The sequence below is a fragment of the Brachypodium distachyon genome, chromosome 3, assembly GCF_000005505.3.
Source record: "Brachypodium distachyon strain Bd21 chromosome 3, Brachypodium_distachyon_v3.0, whole genome shotgun sequence".
In the NCBI taxonomy this organism is placed as follows: Eukaryota; Viridiplantae; Streptophyta; class Magnoliopsida; order Poales; family Poaceae; genus Brachypodium; species Brachypodium distachyon.
The window spans coordinates 51,361,459-51,380,594 of NC_016133.3; the positions used below are offsets into that span (position 1 = coordinate 51,361,459).

General features: G+C 46.8%; 4 protein-coding genes across 4 annotated transcripts; 2 read left to right on the forward strand and 2 right to left on the reverse strand.

Moving 5' to 3' along the window:
- Window positions 1-191: 191 nt before the first annotated feature.
- On the reverse strand, window positions 192-3,713 carry LOC100841035 (vesicle-associated protein 2-1). Its single transcript, XM_003569952.4, has 9 exons — window positions 3,459-3,713; window positions 3,283-3,345; window positions 3,109-3,179; window positions 2,941-3,022; window positions 2,702-2,817; window positions 2,466-2,603; window positions 2,340-2,366; window positions 1,444-1,518; window positions 192-688 (listed from the first exon to the last, which is right to left on the reverse strand). The coding sequence occupies exons 2-9, from the start codon at window positions 3,335-3,337 to the stop codon at window positions 551-553; spliced, it is 702 nt and encodes a 233-aa protein (XP_003570000.1). The 5' UTR covers window positions 3,338-3,345; window positions 3,459-3,713; the 3' UTR covers window positions 192-550.
- A 910-nt stretch (window positions 3,714-4,623) lies between these two features.
- On the reverse strand, window positions 4,624-7,601 carry LOC100842552 (50S ribosomal protein L19-2, chloroplastic). The gene is made up of 4 exons (XM_010237479.3): window positions 7,152-7,601; window positions 6,524-6,610; window positions 6,313-6,443; window positions 4,624-4,967 (listed from the first exon to the last, which is right to left on the reverse strand). Exons 1-4 carry the CDS (start codon window positions 7,485-7,487, stop codon window positions 4,859-4,861), a joined length of 663 nt encoding a protein of 220 aa, XP_010235781.1. The 5' UTR covers window positions 7,488-7,601; the 3' UTR covers window positions 4,624-4,858.
- A 1,734-nt stretch (window positions 7,602-9,335) lies between these two features.
- Window positions 9,336-12,935, forward strand: LOC100841944 (putative glycerol-3-phosphate transporter 4). The gene is made up of 3 exons (XM_003569955.4): window positions 9,336-10,280; window positions 11,510-12,058; window positions 12,162-12,935. Exons 1-3 carry the CDS (start codon window positions 9,362-9,364, stop codon window positions 12,197-12,199), a joined length of 1,506 nt encoding a protein of 501 aa, XP_003570003.1. The 5' UTR covers window positions 9,336-9,361; the 3' UTR covers window positions 12,200-12,935.
- A 4,446-nt stretch (window positions 12,936-17,381) lies between these two features.
- Window positions 17,382-18,533, forward strand: LOC104584294 (vegetative cell wall protein gp1). The gene has a single exon (XM_014900258.2). It carries the CDS (start codon window positions 17,504-17,506, stop codon window positions 18,233-18,235), a length of 732 nt encoding a protein of 243 aa, XP_014755744.1. The 5' UTR covers window positions 17,382-17,503; the 3' UTR covers window positions 18,236-18,533.
- The last annotated feature ends 603 nt before the right edge of the window (window positions 18,534-19,136 follow it).

Genomic DNA, 19,136 nt, shown 5'->3' on the forward strand with positions numbered 1-19,136 from the left:
TCGAGAAGCCAATCAAGCCATTCTGCAAACCCTTTGTCCCAGCCTCTCAGAGCAAAGGGGAAAAGACTGATGTGAAAAAGCCACTGCCAGTATCGATCTCCACAGTCCCGCATAGAAAGCAGCCAAACAGGAGCGTTCTGTACTTCAGCTCGTCAATTACCATGCTGTAAGTTAGAAAATACTCCAGGGTATACAATTATACATGACGAGTTCATTTTTTTCGTTTGGAGATAATTAGGATAGATAGATAGCACAAGGACTTCTGTTCACTTTAGCCTCTACAATTCTAACAGGTGAATGCGTACATCTTCCTGATATATGTTGAACTAATTATACAGAAAGAATTACAGAATCAGGATAAATAAATACAAATGGAAGAGACGAAAGAAACACGGGCAAAATATTGGAAACCCGTTGTCAAGGCACATCTACTACAACGCAAAGAACAAAGAATGGTAGTTGAGGCTAAGAATATAATTTTTCCATCCTTTCCCCCCAGCAGCCGGGAACTGAGCTGAACACTGGTACTCTAGGCTTTCTGCCCTCGCATCTAAGCAGTCGCCGGTGGGGAAGAGAAGATGAGGCTCATCAAGAGCCCGACCAGGATACCTATGATCCCAGCGAAAGCAGCGAACGTCAAGGAGAAACCCATGTCGCCTTTGCGGCTTCTACACCTCCTCAGCACATCCTGGAACATTAAGGGGGTTTCTATTCAGGAGAAAATCCAATACAGGTGAAGAAAAGAGTAGACATGTCCCATCCTAATAACCAAGAAGATGCTCGACATCCACCAAATATATGTAGGCGATCAGCATTTCGCACACGACGCATCCTACTCAACTCATGGAGAACCTTTAGCCAGGTTTAGTACTTGCTTCCATATCAACAAATTACATTTTTTTTCAAGTGCAAAAATAGTAGAAATGTGGGAAATAAGTTTTTGTATGACTGGCAGGTGGCACCTCACATTTCCAGTCATTTTCTACCAAATCGGCATATAAATTTTTTCATGTTAACTGCCCTACGAAAAACATTGAACCAATAGAAACATCGTGGCATCAAATTTCAAGTCGACACCAATTAAAATATATAGAGCCAATGACCAATTAAAGAATAGAAAGATGAGGATTATGTTAGAGGATACGAATGCTCTGTCCAAGTTCCAGCTCTCATTTGTTTTCTCTCGATAATTTTTTTACTGAAATAACTTGATATGGTAATAATAAAAAAAAATGGTAATCAAGCTGTAGTTTGTATTTGGAGATAAAAATATGAACAATCACACACTTCCCTAATTTTGCACTTTCTTGTGGATTTCGGATAGGAAGAAACTAGCAAGTTGAAAATTCAAATGTTCATATGATTAAGTGAACTAGGAGCTGAAATGAATAAACAGAGAGCAGAAACAAAATAAAGCAATGGAAAAAGGTTGATATACTGCACCAGTTCACGTTGCATTTGCTGATTTTGCTGAAGATTATTATCCCTTTCTTCCTTCAGGCGCTGTATTGTCTGGATCTGGATAAAAGAAAAGGCACAATTTACTGAGGAACAAGGACAAAAGATCACAAAAGATGTTTTTTTTATTAGTACCAGCTTGATCAGAAAAGTACATAATTGCAGTCGCAATGATCACATTCATGCAGGAAACACTTTAGAGTCACATATTTCATGAAAAAGTTTGAGCTGGAATATGTCAATCAGGATAAAGGAAGATACACCGGTCCAAGTGGACAAAGGGAAAAAAGATCCATTTCTGGTCCCAGTACACTATTTGCAAGTGCATAGGCAACATCTTCATGGGCCTCAGGGGGGCATCCATCCCTACCTCAATCATGACATCGAGCAGGAAGTATAGATAACTATTTCTCAAGCTCAACTTTATGCTTATTTCAACCATGATTCGGTGCTTGACCATAGTCCCATTTATCATTGGTTTTCAGGAAAAATAGTCCCTTTTCACAATTTATATCATCAAAGGCAGGACATATTTTGTTTGGCGGTTGAGAACTGAGACCATAAGAGAGAAAGATTATCTGTATGGTATATCACAAGAGCAAAAACAACTCATCCTGGCGCAAAATACTGCAAAAGTGCAAAATAAAGAAACAGATTTCCTGTTCTTAACCTAATTTGTTTTAAGTGTGTAACACAATATTAACGAGTTCATAGAAGCTTCAAGTTGGCCATGTCAGAAATGGGAGAATGGTTCTTTCTGAAAGTTCATCAGAGAAATATCTTTGCTAACAGTTTTTGTGGTTAAGTTTTCAGATGAAACTGAGATTTTTTTTTTGAGGACGTGAAACTGAGATTTTCTGTGTTGGGAAAGAGTGCATTACCTCTTCAATGCTTGCATTCTTCAGCATCTGCAAAGGTAAAGTGTACAACATGTGAACTACATCAGCCTTTGCGTTAAAAGCAAAACATGTGTTTCATACATAAATAACACCAGTATCTAAACTCACCGAGAGATCATCAGACCCCTGTCTGAAGCTCCTGTTTGCGGAAGATGTAACACCAGAGTCGTCTGAGCTTCCACTGGGCAATGTGTAAACAACCCTAAGCTTCATTTCCTCAATCACCTTGTCACCTTCCTTGTTGAACTGAAAAATGCAGAAAGATGGAAAATAATTGGTGGACTGCCAATTATTTTATTCTGATGACAATGCATCATTAAACCATATAAATCAGTCATTATCACCGTATCAGGGGGGATTTCGTCCATGTCGGTACTGGCAGCCACCTTGGTGCTCTGAATCAAGAACTTATCCTTGGATTGCATATCTGGTGGGTACTCTTTCTGTGCCTGTAGGGTAACTACAACCCCAAACAACAAGGCAGATGCACATACATGAAAACCAGCCGAAGAATCAATCCTAAATAGAAAACATGTCCAAATAATACCAACATCAAAATGCCAAGAACCAGGTATATATTTACTTGTTATGGTGCAAGAATCCCACGGCTGGACGATGCTGGCATTCGGCCGGACGAAATACTTCCTCGGAGATGTCGTCTTGACCTGAAAAAAAAAAGAGGAACAAATTCCGATCAAGCCTCGTCACCAGGTTTCACCAATGCAAAAGCAAAAATGGAAATGCCACGGACCTTGAACGCAACATGGTGCTCGCTGTTGTTCACGACCTTGAGATTGCAGTAGCACGGCTTGTCCAGCTCGACTACGCACAAAATTTTAATTAACAGACAGAGAGGGAAACCACGGAAGTTTAGCCATTTTCTGCAAATGAGAAGGAAAATCCGAAAGAACTCATCTGAACTTACACAGGAAGGTGAGGTCGTCTGGGTAGACGGAGATCAGCGTCCCGCTTCCCCCCATCGCCACACCTGATCAGAGAAACCGCAAACAAACCACGAAACGCATAAAAATCGCTGCATTGGAAGAGTGCGAGAGAGATGAGGTGCTTTGATTCTGCCTCGTTTCTAGAGAGGATTCCAACCTTTCTCTCCAGGAACCGAGTCGGCCGAAGTGAAATTGACGACGGAAAATGCAGCGATTTCGGAGGAGAAATGGGAAGAGGGGGGCAGGGGGCGGAGGAAGAAAGAGAGAAATGAATGGGTTCGCTTTGCCTTTCTTGGCTTCCCGGCGACATTGACGGGGCAGCACTCACTTCTTGGGCCCGTGGCAGATTGCGTCTTCTTCTTCCTTTTTTTCCGAGCGAACAGCACTGTTCTCTTTTTACATCTTATTTTATTGGTGGTTGGTGATTTATGTTACTTTATTTATTCGTGTGTTCTTGTCAAGGACACTTGGCAGTTATTTTTAATCATTTAAAGACTGTAGCATATTTAGCCAAAATGCACTGGAAATGCTCTCATCAACAGTTCACATACTCTTTTTCTTGCATCTTTAATTGGAAAAAAAATCCAATTTGATGAAACACTTATGTGTTGCACATTGAGTAGTGCCAAAAATGGTTCTGGAGAATATTCTTATCTGATTAGATTAATTTACCATTTCGTCTGTACTCTACTTAACAAATAATTGCGGTATATTGAACCCATACTCTACTAGTGGTAGGAGCTCGACAATTTTTAAATGCCTAGCAGTTTGTTGATGAGGTTTTCAACTTTTCAATTAATTGGCAACAACTAAGAAGTGAAGAAAACAAACAGTGTAGGACCCATTTGTTGCTTTAAAGAAACCAGAACTAAATAATTATGATGGTATCAAGTAGGCTTAACCCTCAGCCAAGAAAATTTAGATAAATCACATCTTCTGCAGGATGCTTCAGCAATCATAACTACACCATTACAGCTTCAAGCTTCCAAGCAGATTGCCAACTGATAGAAACTTTTATTGTGTTTCTCGATTGGGCAAGCAATGTGAATTCCAGTGGCAGCAATGCTACGGTCAAAGAAACACCCAATGTCGGGTAACCCATGAATACAAGTTACCTAAAGCTGGAGAGGAAACTGATAAGATATGACTCATCAACCAGTACTGCAGAAAACGAGCTTCAACCCTATTTATTTCGGCTCATCATGTGAACTGCTAATACATAAAAAACCAGACCTACTTTCTAGTAACAACTGTTCCTTAATAATAGCAGCATACGTACTGTTAACCAACAGTTTGGTAGGTAGGTAGCTGAGAATAAGAACGGGTGCAGTTAAATTATCATAACGAAGAACTAGTACGAATTTATACACTGAGAAGTACACTTCGAAGGCAAGACAAAATATACGCCAAACAAAAAAAACAAAAAAGATGTAAAATTAAGTGACTCGGGTTCAGTGATTACAGTGCATGCACATATTTGAATAAGAATGCGAAAACTCGTTTGCCATGGAAAATCGAAATGCTAGTGTGAGAACCTCTTCTGCCAGCAATCTAATTTTACTTGAAGGTTGAGAAGCGGGGAAGCTTGTTCTTCAGGTAGTACAGCTTTGCCCTCCTCACTTTCTTGTGTCTGATTACTTTAATCTCCTTGATTCTTGGTGAGTATCTGCAATGGAATGTACGGACCGAGTAAGTAACATTCATTGCAGGAATTCTAAATCATAGCAGTTCTAGACATTGTTTTGACCTTCAAGCATTTCTATTTTGACATGCACAAGAAGCAAAACATAATACTCCAGTTTGGCTAGTGCTTAAACAAAAGAGCCATTGCTTATATGATTTCTATACAAGGTTAGATGTGAAAAATGAAGCAACCGCTGCTCCGTTGTTTTCTTGTTACTACGGAAGGTAGCTGCAAATAAACACGTTTCTAAATTCTAACAGCAGCCATGTGCAAAGTGAAGTACATCGCAAATATCGCCTTCTGATTTATTTGCGAAGTGAGTGCATTCGTAAGTTGGGAAACCTCTAATCTAAGTAGAATAGTACTAATGGGAAAAGTTATTTGTCTAATCTGAAGCTTCACATGGATGATATAAATAAGAAACAAAAAACGTCAATGCCCAGAAGAATTCAGAAATCAACTTTTAACAATGAAAAGAGTATACTGGCAGCTAATCAAATGATTCAACTCCTACATGATAGCTGTCCATTCCTGCTAAGAAAAAGAATAATCCAAGTTGCAGCAGTTAACTGGTTTTCTTCACTACTGACAGACATAATCGTTTAGAAGGGGAATTCAAATTGACCTATGCCTAGTATCTTACACCAAACAGATCATAAGGTCTTAAATCAGTTCATTGTAAATTCAATTAAATAAACACTTCAACCAATTTTAAGGTAAACATTAGTTAACTAAAGTATATCCTCATATCTAACCTGATGATATAACTAAGATGCACTTAAAAACACATGGGCATGGTCCAAATTTCTAGTAGTTAAAGCTTTAACGCTGTGGGCCTAGATCCACAACGGGATAACTACCATGCTGAAGATAGCCAAACGGCATGGCTGCAAGGGATTGGATAGACATAGGTTTAGACGAGAGAATATTTGGGACATAATAGATTGTTTCTTCTGGCTTGCTCCCTTATATAGTAGATGCCTCAGGCCCTTGATCTCCCCTAATACGATTATACTTACTAGACCTTTCCTGACACAGCTGGACTCTTTTCTAATCCTATACGTTCCTAGAGGACTATTCCTTTCCGTTTCCTTGCTGTTGCAGTCCTTGCCAATCATGTGACCATGCTGCAGTATGAGCACCCTGGTTGCTGACCGACTGGCTGCATGCTAACACCCACAATAGTACAATAGTTAAAAAAAGTACAGATATACACTTAATTTTGTTGCAATGTGGATATCAATACAAATTCAGTGTCACCATTGACAGCTGCGATGTTATCCACGCTAAATGAAAAAACTCTGTAAATCAAGTAAACACAACTTACATAGGGAATGTAATTTCAACTCCAACACCAGCAATAATCCTTCTGACACGGATTGTCGTGTGAACACCAGATTTGTGCTTTGCAATGATTATACCCTTAAAGAGTGACAATCTCCTCTTGTTGGGCCGTTGCTGCAACAACATTTACTTCATGTCAACAACCCTCAAATTAGGAATGTAAAATTGTATTCAAGAGTGGTGCACATTCTGACCATTCTAAGCTCAATGATGTCACCAGGCCTCAGATCTGGAAGTGTTTTCACCTTCTCAGCCTCCTCAATGAACTGCTTGTTCAGAATCTACGGCGCCAAATAATTCAAGATTAGTATATCACATATCAAGTGGTCCAAAATGATCTTGGATGTAACAAGTGATATCAATACTATTATACAGAAACCCAATGAACCACCAAATGCCATACATGCAGATGCAAGCTTGCAAGATCACACTTTTTTAGCAAGCTCACAACATCATAGAGGTGGATCCCATCTCGGTGTCTCTCCACCAGCAAGCCTTTCCAGAAAGGGTTGTGTTTAATCAAGCTATCTGAACCCGCAATGAGAAAATTCAGTTGCCCTTTTTGCTTGCTAAATCCACCATATACCATACTACTAGTATATGTTAGTACTACGTAATGAGATGGTACTCCAGGCACTACACTGATATGAACTCGACAGACAATTCAATATTATTCGTCTCGGCAGCATACACAACTCAGCATATTAGGCTAAGAAATGTCACTCATCGACGGCATACTGCTTATTACCACCAATAGCTTCGCCAAACTTGAACGGAGGCGGAGGCTTGCGGAAAGCAAATGTATGAGCAAGAGATTCTTACCCCGATGATCTCGCCGAACTTAATCGACTTTTTCCTCGGCGGCGGCTCGTCCACTTCCTCCGCCACTGCGACCGCACCCTCCGCCTCCCCCTCTTCGGTGTCAGCTGCGGCAGCGACATCCTCAGCCTCAGGAGTAGGATCGGCCGTAGGCTCTGGTTCTGCGGCACCGGCGTCTGCGTGGGCGACTAAATGGTTGGTCCGGCGATGGGTGGCGGATATGGAGAGGCGGCGGAAGGAGGAGGAGACCGCGAGGAGCTGCGGCGGCGGAGGCGAGCGGTGATTGAATAGAGCGTGGGGGAGTAGTGTGCCGGTAGCGGCGGCGGTGGCGGCGGCCATCGAAAGGTCAGGCGGGGCCAAGGTGTCAGTGCCGTCGCATGGGCCGGAGGAAGAAGAGGGAGGGAGGTGCCGGACGGGGGCGGGGGAGGATTTGGAGATGAACGTTATCCTCCGGCTCTATCTTTTTTGTTGGCAGAGCTGTGCCGCTGCATGTAGGCCCACATTCTATCCAAAGGTCGTGACCGATCTGAACCGTTGATTATGGCCGTGTGACGCTTCGCGTGATGGTCTTCCACGCAGCAGAGCCCCCACCTCTTTTTTTAGGTTTTGAAGTCATCTATTTTGGTCAGATCTTAATCCAACGACAACGACAACAGAAAGATGAGAGAGTAAAGATGGCTCACAGATTCTAATCCAACGAGTTTGAAACGTCGCCTAAGATTTAAGTCCTTAACTTAAAAATCTGACGCCTGAGATATACCCACACCCGTATTTGTTTCAAAGAACTACGACAAGCAGCTAGTTTGCACCAATTTTATGATTAAAATAAAATGTAAGGGTGTGTGCGCAAGTTGATGGCAAGATTATACAAGTTAAGTAGTTAGCAAATTACATCGCTCGAACGAGGTGGGACAACATAAATGACATGTTTGTCGTTAATACTTTCCGAGGATGACAATTGCATCTAGACTGCCATAGGAGAATGTGGTTCGAGCAGCGTTGAAACGTGAGGTGAAGTTGTTCCTCTTCTTGCCAAAACACCAAAGGATGGAATGAGAACGGAGGATCTGGCCCAATCTAAGGTGTTTTGGTCCAATAATTCCGAGACAGAGGCACATTGATTTGGAGTTCGTCCCAGAGCAGGAGAAGCGAACCACATCGAAGAAATGTATGAGCAGCAGTTTCTGAGAGATGAAAAAACGGGCACTTGTCAAAGTCAATGAGCCATATGCAGAATCGCTTGTCGTTGGTGAAGAGTCTGTTATTGTGAGTGAGCAAAAGAAAGATGCGACACTGAGTGGTAGCGTGGGTTTTCCAGACAGCCGATGCAAAAAGAATGGTTTGGCTTAACCCCCAAAAAACGGCCTTGTAAACTGAATCGGTGAATATAGACTTCCCGTAAACCCGACTTTGGCGGGAGTCCGGCACCCGTTGATTTCACGATCACATAAGCCGAAATGTTTTGCAAGTTAACCAGACCCATTTGGTCTGTTCCAGAAAACCTAGCTTAGAAAACAATGAGCCTAGAAAGTGAGAGTAAAAGAGAAGCAACTGAAATACTTAGGCATAAGGTGTGAGATAACAAGACATGAAACTGTGAAGCTAAGGTAGGCTCTCAATTCAAAGGTCAAGCCAAAATAAATATGGACGTACCGTCACCTATAGTGCGATCTTGAAGATAGAGCAAAGAAGTTCTAAACCCGAAAAGATGTACGATGGAATGAGATCCTTCTGAGTCACCTAAGTCTATAAGTAGACCCCACTTATCACATGGTTTAATACTAGGATTTGCACCGTCTCACATGTAAGTTTAAGGCCAAACAAGTTTAAATTATTTGAAATATTGAAACATGTTTAGGACCAAACAAGTTTAAAGCCGGTTTGAAACTATGGTGGATTTGCCATAAGCAATTTCGAGAACGTGTGAAACTAGTTTGAAAACGGACCCTTGAAAACGTACGTGTTTGAAATCAGTTAGCTCGAAGAAAAAGTGTGAAAGTGAAAGAATATTGGGAGAAAAAGCACACAAGAAACGGAGGACCCTTTGTTTCTTTTTTGAGTTAGACAGTAGTATGAGGAAACCGAAGGAAAAAGGAAACACAACTCGAAGTCGAGCCCATAACCATATCGGCCGCGTGTCCTGCCCGGGCCCGGCTGCCCCGCCACGTCCCCACCCCCGCCCCCGTCCATTCCCCTCCCCCTCTTCACAGGACATGGCGGAGCCACCGCCCGCACCGCCCATGCCGAAGGCACCGCCGCGGCCGCGGCCGCGCCACCACCACGCGCCGCCGGGCCTCCGCGCCGTGCCCGCCTTCTCCTACAACGCCCACCGCAGCCTCGTCCTCGGGCTCACCTTCCTCGCATATGCCCTCTACCACGCCTCCCGAAAGCCGCCCAGCATCGTGAAGCGCGCCCTATCCGAGTCGTGGCCACCCTTCTACGACCCCGCCCTCCTCGGCGAGACGGACGTCGCGTTCCTCGCCTTCTATTCGCTCGGCATGTTCGGCGCCGGCCATCTCGGCGATCGCCTCGATCTCCGCCTCTTCCTCGCCGCAGGAATGGTCGGAAGCGGCGCAGCCGTTGCGCTCTTCGGTGTTGGGTACTTCCTTTCCCTCCACTCGCTCGCGTTCTACGTCGTCGCCCAGGCGATCGCGGGCCTGCTGCAGTCCACCGGTTGGCCCTCCGTGGTGGCCATCGTCGGCAACTGGTTCTGCGGCCGGAGACGCGGCCTCATAATGGGCGTATGGAACGCGCACACCTCCGTTGGAAACATCAGCGGCTCGCTCATCGCCGCCGCCGTGCTCAAGTACGGGTGGGGCTGGTCGTTTGTGGTCCCAGGAGGGCTCATTGCGATCGGTGGTGTTCTCGTGTTTTTCTTCCTCGCACCGTACCCAGAGGACGTCGGCTTCGCTCCATTGCCGCCCAAGCAGGCCAGTGAGACGAGCACGGACGAGGAGGACAGAAGCATTAGCATCGCTGGTGGCACAGGCGAGGAGGGCAGGAGGGATGCTGTGGGGATTTGGAAGGCGTTCTCGATTCCGGGAGTGTTCACGTTCGCGGCCTGCCTCTTCTTTGCCAAGCTGGTCGCCTACACGTTTCTGTACTGGCTCCCGTTCTACTTGACCCAAACTGGTACGCCCAAAATTTTTTACATCAGAGACATTGGTGAAATTATCTTGTTTGTTGAATGTTGATTCAAAATTGACTGCATGTGTTGTAGTAATTGCCCCTGAACTTGTAGTAATTACCTTTCATATGCTTTTAATAATTTGCATTGCGGTATATCCTGCGCTCAACAGACACCACACAGAAAGTAAAATGTAGCAGGAACTAATGTACTATTGGCTTATCAGATTATTAGTTAATTCTACTTTTTACCCGTCAGTTGTAACTTTGTGATAATTGTTACCCCATTAAAAAAATCTTGCCACATTTTACCCTTTAGTTTTGACTTCATGACAGCAGTTACCCTTTATCCCATTCTATTATTTTTACGGACATGACAAGCTGGATCCATCTGTGAGGATGATGTCACAGCTGACTTGATAGATAACTCAAACACATAATCATTAATGAGAATCATTAATGGCATATCAAAACATGTTAATTATGCCATATTGTGTCAGATTGTTTGGATTTTATTAAGTTTGGACACCTTTGGTTCATAATTTGAGAGAATGTAGATTTTTTACAGAACTTTATGAAATTTAACATAAGCTAATGCTTTTGTGTCCGAGAAGTCCACCTGTGGGTCCACTAATTTGGGGAAATATTGAAACGAGGTAAAAACTGTCAGATGATCCCAACTAAGGGGTAAAACGTAGTAAAGAAAATTAAATGGGGTAAAAGTTGTCACAAAATCATCACAAGGGCCTGCTTGGATTGAATGTTTATTTTTGTGTGTGCGCATTTGCGTGTGCGTGATATTAGTTCATAGGGGTAATGAGTGGGATTCACTCTCAGATTATCGACGCACTATTTTACATCTGAGATTTGTGTGATTACTCAGAGTTCATAATTGTTTTGCTCCTCCTTTTTGAAAAGAATATGCTAAGATGACTCTCATGCTCACATTGTTCTGTTATCTTGTCCAACTGTAGTACTTGTGCTTTTTAGATCAGATAGATTGAGTCAGGCTTGCATCATTATATCTTTGGGTATGCGCACTTTTTTTAGAACGGTATGTGTGTTTTGTTGCAGAGGCTGGGAGAGTGTTCTCTTCCATCATCCAAAAATACTGCATGGTACCTTGTTTGGAGGACCTCTGTCTTCCAACTACCTTCTTATATTGCTGATACTGTCCATATGTAGATTCTAAATTTTAAATGCTACTGTTTCTTATAACCTTTTATCTTTTTCAGCTATTGGAGGAGAGTACATGTCGGTCACAGATGCTGGTTATCTATCCGTTTTGTTCGATGTAGGTGGAATCATTGGTGGAATTCTCGCTGGGTTCATGTCTGACCAGCTCGATGCTAGGGCCACTACTGCAGCAATCTTTATGTACCTGGCGATTCCGTCTCTTTACGCCTTTCATGCTTATGGCAGTACTTCCAAAGTGACAAACATTGCCTTGATGATGATCAGTGGCTTGTTTGTTAATGGACCTTATGCTCTGATAACAACTGCAGTCTCAGCTGATCTGGGAACTCACAAATCCCTCAAAGGAGATTCTCGTGCGTTGGCCACAGTCACGGCAATTATAGATGGGACAGGATCGCTTGGTGCTGCGTTAGGGCCATTTGTGACGGGATTCATTTCAAAAACTGGATGGGATTCAGTGTTCATAATGCTTATACTTTGTGCATTTATTGCTGGTGCATGTTTATCAGGTCTTGTGAAAGCAGAAACTCTGCAGATTATTCAGAACTGGAGGAACCGTTCAACTAACACGCAGAATGGAATTGCAGGTAATGACTCGAGAAGCTCGTGGCATCTATCCTCATTTGGAGATGTCATATAAGTAATGTATTCATATCTTGTGCTGATGTTCCCTTCCTCTTTGTCTCATAGATCCTGGTGCTGAACCACTTTTAGGGGGGAGTACTTGATGGCATGGCTGTTTTGGCGCAGGTATCAGGGGAATATGTATACATTTGTGTAATGTTGTCGTAGTTGAGATGATACGGTATGTTGGTGCTGATGATACATTTGAGGAAGGCCAAACCGGACAGAGAAAATGGAAACGGTTTCCATATGTTGGTGCTGATGATCCCAGCAAGCAAATACGATTGGATAGCATCTGTTGTCTTCTTTTCTTTCACAGGGAAAGTATAGTGCATCTTCTAGTACGGAGTAACATTTTTGAAAAAATCAAACTGATGTAGGAGTAGGATCTCTGTCTTTTCTCATATTGATGTGCTTTAGGGACTAGATGAACATCATGGAGGAGTCGAACGGCTTCCTGTCTGAAATGAATCTGAACTCTGAAGACGGTATTACAATGTTTATACTGTATATACTTTAGAATCAATGTTAATCGAACCGGATCTCTAGTGAGCACTTTGGTTTTTGCGTCAGGATGTGTATTTTTGTGTACTCTTTTATGCTTGAACTGCCATTATTGTTCTGCTCCTTTTTCGAACGGTTTTTTTTTCCTGCGGCTGCAGGAACAACATACTGTCTCAAACATACTGTTTTTTTGACAGAACCTCGTCAAGAGGAGAGGGTGTTCCTGCATTTCATTTAAGAAGAATATAATGGCTCCGTTTATAAGGAAAACCGAGCCGAAAACCAACCGTACAAACACACAATGACGGAAACCCTCATCACCACATGACAAGAGACCGAAGCCTCAACCGAACACAACCAAATCCTGGACCGCCATCCCAACATCCACCGCTCGCATGCGAGCCACAACGTCGCATGACCCGGACCCTTGCAACCCTAGCTACACAAGAAAACCGCTCGCAGACCACGGCCGTTCCGCCAAGACCCGGTGCCCACGTAACACAGCGCCGCCGCCCGAACCATGCGAAATGGCGACCCCACCTCCTAAGGACGCCATTGCAAAGCTTTCCGAGGCCGCCGCCGCCTCGACGTCCAAAAAAAACCATCCGGGGCCGCTGCCCCGGCATCACTTTCCCCGACGACAAAGAACGATCCACAGCCACGAGCCCTCGCTAGCCACAAGGGTGTGTTCTCCAAAGATGATGTCTCCAAGAAGGAACACGACGTAGACGTCGTCGTCATCCGCTCCATCCGGAGCTTGGGTTTTCACCCGGAGAACACAAGAACCTCGTGCCGAGGCATGAGAAAAGTCCCGCGACGATGCCTTCAGGAAGGAGAAATGACGCCCAGGGGCGCCATCAACGCCGGCACCGACCAAGGTGCAAGGATTTATCTCGGAGCTCCTCATCCCTGACCAAGCCCCAGGAGGAGCCGAAGTCACAGGAACTAAAGAAGCTGCTTCACGCGCATCCGGCGCCAACAGCCAACCACCACCACACGACACGCACACCGCACCACCTCCCACCACGATGAACGTCGCCGCGTCAATCCAGGGAGAGATCCGCAGCAGAATCCCCAACCGGCCGCCGCTCACGCCCCGGGGCCGTCGCCCCGACTTCCTCGCCGCCGACGTCGCGCCCACACGCCGACAACGCCGACCAGCGACTCGCAGACAACCACCGAGTAGCCAGCCCGTTGGTCGCCCCTGCACCCTCCGACGAGCCGCCCCGCGCCAAGAAGCGCCGAGTAGCCCCTGAGGCCGCCAAACGTGGATCTGGGGCCTCACCCGCGCCCCCCCCCCCCCCCCCCCCACGCCGCAGAGCACCTCCCTGCCCCAAATGCAGCAAGCCGTCGAGTAGGAAGGGCGCTGCTGCGCTCCAGAGCCGCCGCTCCGACATCCCACGCCGGAGATCCAGCCGCCGCCGCCCCAGATCGGCGCAGACCGGCCACCACGCGCCATGCAGAAATCCTGCACCAGCTTAGGCAGTGGGGCCTGCCGCCACCGCGGCAAGGCCGGCGGCAGCGGCGGCAAGGGGAGGTCAGGTGCAGGGGAGAGTTGGGCGCCGGCGGGATTTCTCCCCCGGTGTCGCCTGGGTGCGAACGGGGGGGTTGGGGCTAGCTTTTTTTCGAGGAGTATATTTTTCTCAAACATACTGTAAGCAACAAGATTTCTGCTGCTACCTTGAAAAGAACGATCTCTGCTGTCGCTTGCATACACCAGGAAGAATCAAAGTATATTTTTCTAGTAAGAATAGTGTGGTCCTAATTTTTTGTCGTTGTTTTAGTTCAAACAATTTAGGACGGCGATGCAAGTCGCAGTTGAGTCACGTATTGTTTTTCACATGTAAAATGTGTGAACCTCGAATGGGGTTCCACTGCAGTAGTCATAGGCTCACAGCCTCACAGGACGCCAACTGAACTGGCCTTGAATTAAGATGGCCATGAACGATTCATATGAGGGTTTAGGATAGAAGCAACCAAGTGACCAAAGACCATGGCGCCGTCTCCGGTAAAGATCTCGTCTTCAACCGACGGCACTGAGGCGGTCTCTGCAGATTCGTGTTTCCCCAAGTTTGTACGCGAAAATGTCAAGAAAAAGCTTTTCCTTCCATTGTCGAGGCCGGCCCGTTGGTTGGTCCAACGACAAAGTATTGTTGGGCTCGACGTGCAGCATATGTAGCCCATAAGAGTCAATGCCGTCAGCGCAATGCTCCATTTTTTTTAGGCCAACCACACAACTTTATTAACTACTCCCTATGATTCTAAATTCTTGACTCAAATTTGTCCAAATATGAATGTATCTATTCTTAAAAAACATGTAGATACATGTAATATTTCAAAAACAATTTAGGATCGATTATCAAACACTTGTTTATAATCAGTCGAAGACTGTGACACAAAAAATTAGGAGCAGACTCTAACCAGTCTGACGACACACCTTGCCTAACTGCAAACCGGGCACAAACATGTGCAACAGTGTTGGCCTCACGCCTAACAAAAGAAAGTGTAACTAAAACAAACTTGACGTAACTCTACGATCTCATGGATCAGCGCAATGCTCCAAAAAAAATACGAATTAATTCATGATGTCTACCGGTACTGGCGTTCTTAGCATGCGAAGCGAAAATAGCTTTTTGCCGAGGCTTCTTCAACCTGCCGATTCCAAACACCACAAAAAAGCCACCGTCCGCTAGCCGCACTATCCTCTTCAATTTTACCTTTTATCAGCAAAGCATGCATCTCACCTTCTACATAAAACACATGACTAACCACGGGTGACGTGCAGCGAAGCAGGCAATTTCACCGACGATCCAGAGCCGAAACATCCGCGCGACCGCGCGCATTAATTAGTTATTCAGTTCTGTTCACTAGCCATCTTGCCTCTACAGGGCGACAACTCACTCAGTGCATGGCGACCCTGCCGAGCGCAATGGTCATAGCGGTGGTTGGGGGAGAGAGAGGGAAAAGGTGACGGACGGGATGGCTGGCGGCCGGGCTTGCTTCCCTTGCAATGCACCCCACCCTCCAAATCCTGTCATCACTCCGCCACGTTTGCCGCTGTCGGAATCAAAGGGGAGCTTAATCATACAAGTATACGTCCGTTTTTCTTCTCGTAGCCCCGAAAATCCGAAATGCATGCCTGGATCCCCGATCAATTCCGCGGTGCGGCCGGCGGTGCAATTGTGCAAAGCCTCATTATTGTACGTATACCAGGCCGTGAATAATCGGCAGACAAAGGCCTACGAGAAGGAGACCCACGCTATAGCTGTTGGTGGAAGATCGATCAGAGCGGCCGCGTGGACCAGGAGTCCAGGACCGACCGGTCGATCTAAATCGTTTGCGAGTCGCTGTCGGGCGTCGTATAATTGCGATGAACAGCGGCGGGTCGGGTTCCTCTTGGTTGGTAGGAGGATACATCAGATCCTGCGAAAGCTACCTGCGTGCGTCTCATTTCCGATCTCGCTGCAACGTCGTGGTTCAGGAACTAGAGACGGGTGCACTACAGTGCATGCCACTTCCGGCAGGTCCCTGTTTCTGAACTGGCCTGGTTTGCCTGAACAACCAGCCTGAGCATGCAGTTGCGCTCTGAAATCTGAATGGATATCGTCCTATTTTTTAAGTCAGGAGCGGTGGCCGGTGGGTGTGTACGAAAATTGGGGGCGGACGTGTCCAATTGCTTCAGTTCAGTGCCTGAACTTGCTTCGGAGTGGAGCATAAGATCGTTTTGTCAGTCTTGGTGATCGGTCCAAGTGAGAGAGAGGCTTAGCTAGCTAGCTGCATGTGGAAGCTCCAAAAGATGATTACAGCAGTTCCAATTTTTCTCCCCGGTTTTGTTGCTGTCACGAGGATTTCTTGTTGGCGCTTCAAATCACCACACCCTGTATGCCATTGCCAAGTGCCAACCGATGGTTCTTGTTTACTCGAATTCCTTTTTTTTTGCGGGCGTGTTTACTTGAATTCCTGCAACCTTAAGATCATGCATGCATGATCAGCATTCAGCAGTGCAATGCCAGCTTAGCTACGTACCTAGCTTGACGCCAACTTCGCACCATTAGCTGAGAAAAGGATTGAAATGACATGCTATGATTATGGAGAAAAAAGGAGACACAATCAGTATGTAGGAATGGCGTGGATGCCATGCAAATCACAACTAAAATTGTCGAAATCCTCACCTTTTCTGAAATAAACTACTATTATGAAAAGTTGGTTGCTTTACCTTTACCTTTAGTTAGTAGACTCTCTTCGTTCTTTTATAATCGATCTGAGGAGTGACACTGTCTCTGCATTAACCTTTGACAGACTATCACATGACAGAGTTTCAATTTAGGATTTTATCTAACTGCATGTTTATGCGAACTGTCTAACGAATACGACCACTCTTTTTGTATACTAGTGTTCGTGTCAGTGGCTCAGCGTCAGGACATGTATGCACAGCCCAGACTGAACCAGCAGCCTTAGTTAATTAACGTTCAGTAGCGCGGCGTGTTATCACGTTGCTTCTGTTAAACCTTGCCGGACAGACACTCCTCTGCAGAGCGCAGGCATCGCTATTAGATGGACAGGGTAATGGCTGAACCTCTCGATCAGTAGGATCGGAGGGAGTAGTACCGAAAAGGCGGCAGAGCTGGCATTTGCACCAACCAATACAAGGACAGGGCCCGGCCCTTGCGCATTTGCCTCCCAAGTCGTACACTCGTACGGCTATACCGATCGATATACGTAGATACGTACTGCAAACCGAGATCGATCGGTGGGCAGAGCAGGCCAGTGACATGAGCTGGAGGCTAGATAGCTCAACACATCAATCGCCGCGCCCGCTATATAACCACGCTCTCCCCCGATCTCTCTTCCTCCCCACTACTCTGAGAAGCTAGCACCGATCGGGAACGAGCACCAGATCGGAAATGGCACTCCTCATCCCGCTCGTCCTCGCGCTCCTCGTCGCCTCCGCCGGCGCGCAGATGCCGCCCGTGCAGCCGCCGCCGACGCCCAGCGCGCCACAAGCCCCGACGGCACCGCCGGCCGGGAACCCGCCCCCGGCGCCCACCGCGCCTCCCGCGGGCAACCCGCCTCCCGCGCCCACCGCTCCACCGGCCGGCAACCCGCCTCCGGCTCCCACCATGGCGCCTCCTCAGGCTCCACAGGCCCCGGCCACTCCCCCTCCGGCGCCACAAGCGCCCCTGGCCCCAATGACCCCTCCGCTTTCTCCCACCACGCCGCCTCCTGCTCCCACAACCCCTCCCCCGTCTCCTCCCACGCAGCCTCCGCCCGCCCCTGCAACCCCTCCCCCGTCCCCCCCGGCCACGCCGCCCCCGGCACCCGCCACCCCGCCGCCGTCCCCGCCCATGTCGCCGCCACCCGCCACGCCTCCTCCCATGGCGACCCCGCCTCCGTCCATGGCGCCCACCACCGCCCCGACCACCGCCCCGGCGACGTCCCCCGCCGCGACGCCCTCGATGTCTCCCACAAGCCCCAAGACGCCATCCCCCGCCGGCGCGCTATCTCCGTCCGGCCCAGCGCTCGCGCCCGCGGGCGGCACGCCGACCACCGACAGCAGCGCCACGACCGCGCGCTCGGCCGGCGCCGCGGCGCTCGTGGTGGCATTGGCCACCGCGGGGCTCGCCGTCTTCCTCTGAGCAGCTGTTGTGTACTCCTTTCCCGCGTCGCTCCCGTTTCCTCCGTGTCGTTATTTTTTTTTTCTTATCGATTCTTGCTGTAGTGCGCACGTACGATGCCATTGGTTGTCCGTCCCGTTTCTGATTTCATGATCCGCGGGCGGTGGTTGTCGTCGGTTTAGCGCGTGCACTGTGCTGTGCTGAACGTTGATGATCGCTGCTCCATTTTGGGTTCAATAGAGAGAGGATTTGTACATGTATATTTCCGGTGTATCATTTCAGTAGCCATTTTCAATAAAGTCTTGAGTCTCCATATCCATGCAGCTGAATTACTGTGAATCTGTTCTCTGCTGACTGAAGCGCGGAGTACTATACTGGGTCGCTCATTAAACGAGCGGTACGTGAAATTACCGTGGCTCGAAAGTCAGAAACCGTTTGAATCTCGCGACCCGTTCATGTGCGGCGGTAAAAAAAGCACGGACGCTTTAGATCGCGCGTGGGATCTCCGCCCTGACCTGAGCTACGAAAAGCCGGAAAAAGGTCATTTGTTGCAGCCGTACAGAAAAGCTGCTGACAGGAATGAAAAAATTATTTGTTGAAGTGACCTGAACACTTTCTGAAAAAGAGAGGAGACAATGCATAGTTGAGCCTTTTCCTTTTTGCGTTTAAGCAAACAGGCCTACCCGCTGCCTGCTGGGTCGAAAGTTTTAAACTGCCGAACTTTTATGTTGATTTTCCTCAAAGAATAAAAAAAAAATTGGTATGGTGATGGACATGAAAAACAGATTAGGTACTACTCCGTGCTAAGGTTAGTAAACAGTGCCACTGAGTAAAAATTTGAGATAGATTCTTAACACAATCCTCGTCCACATGCCTCATTATGAGGACAATAATCACAAGGAAGCAGTATCCGTGAGCCATC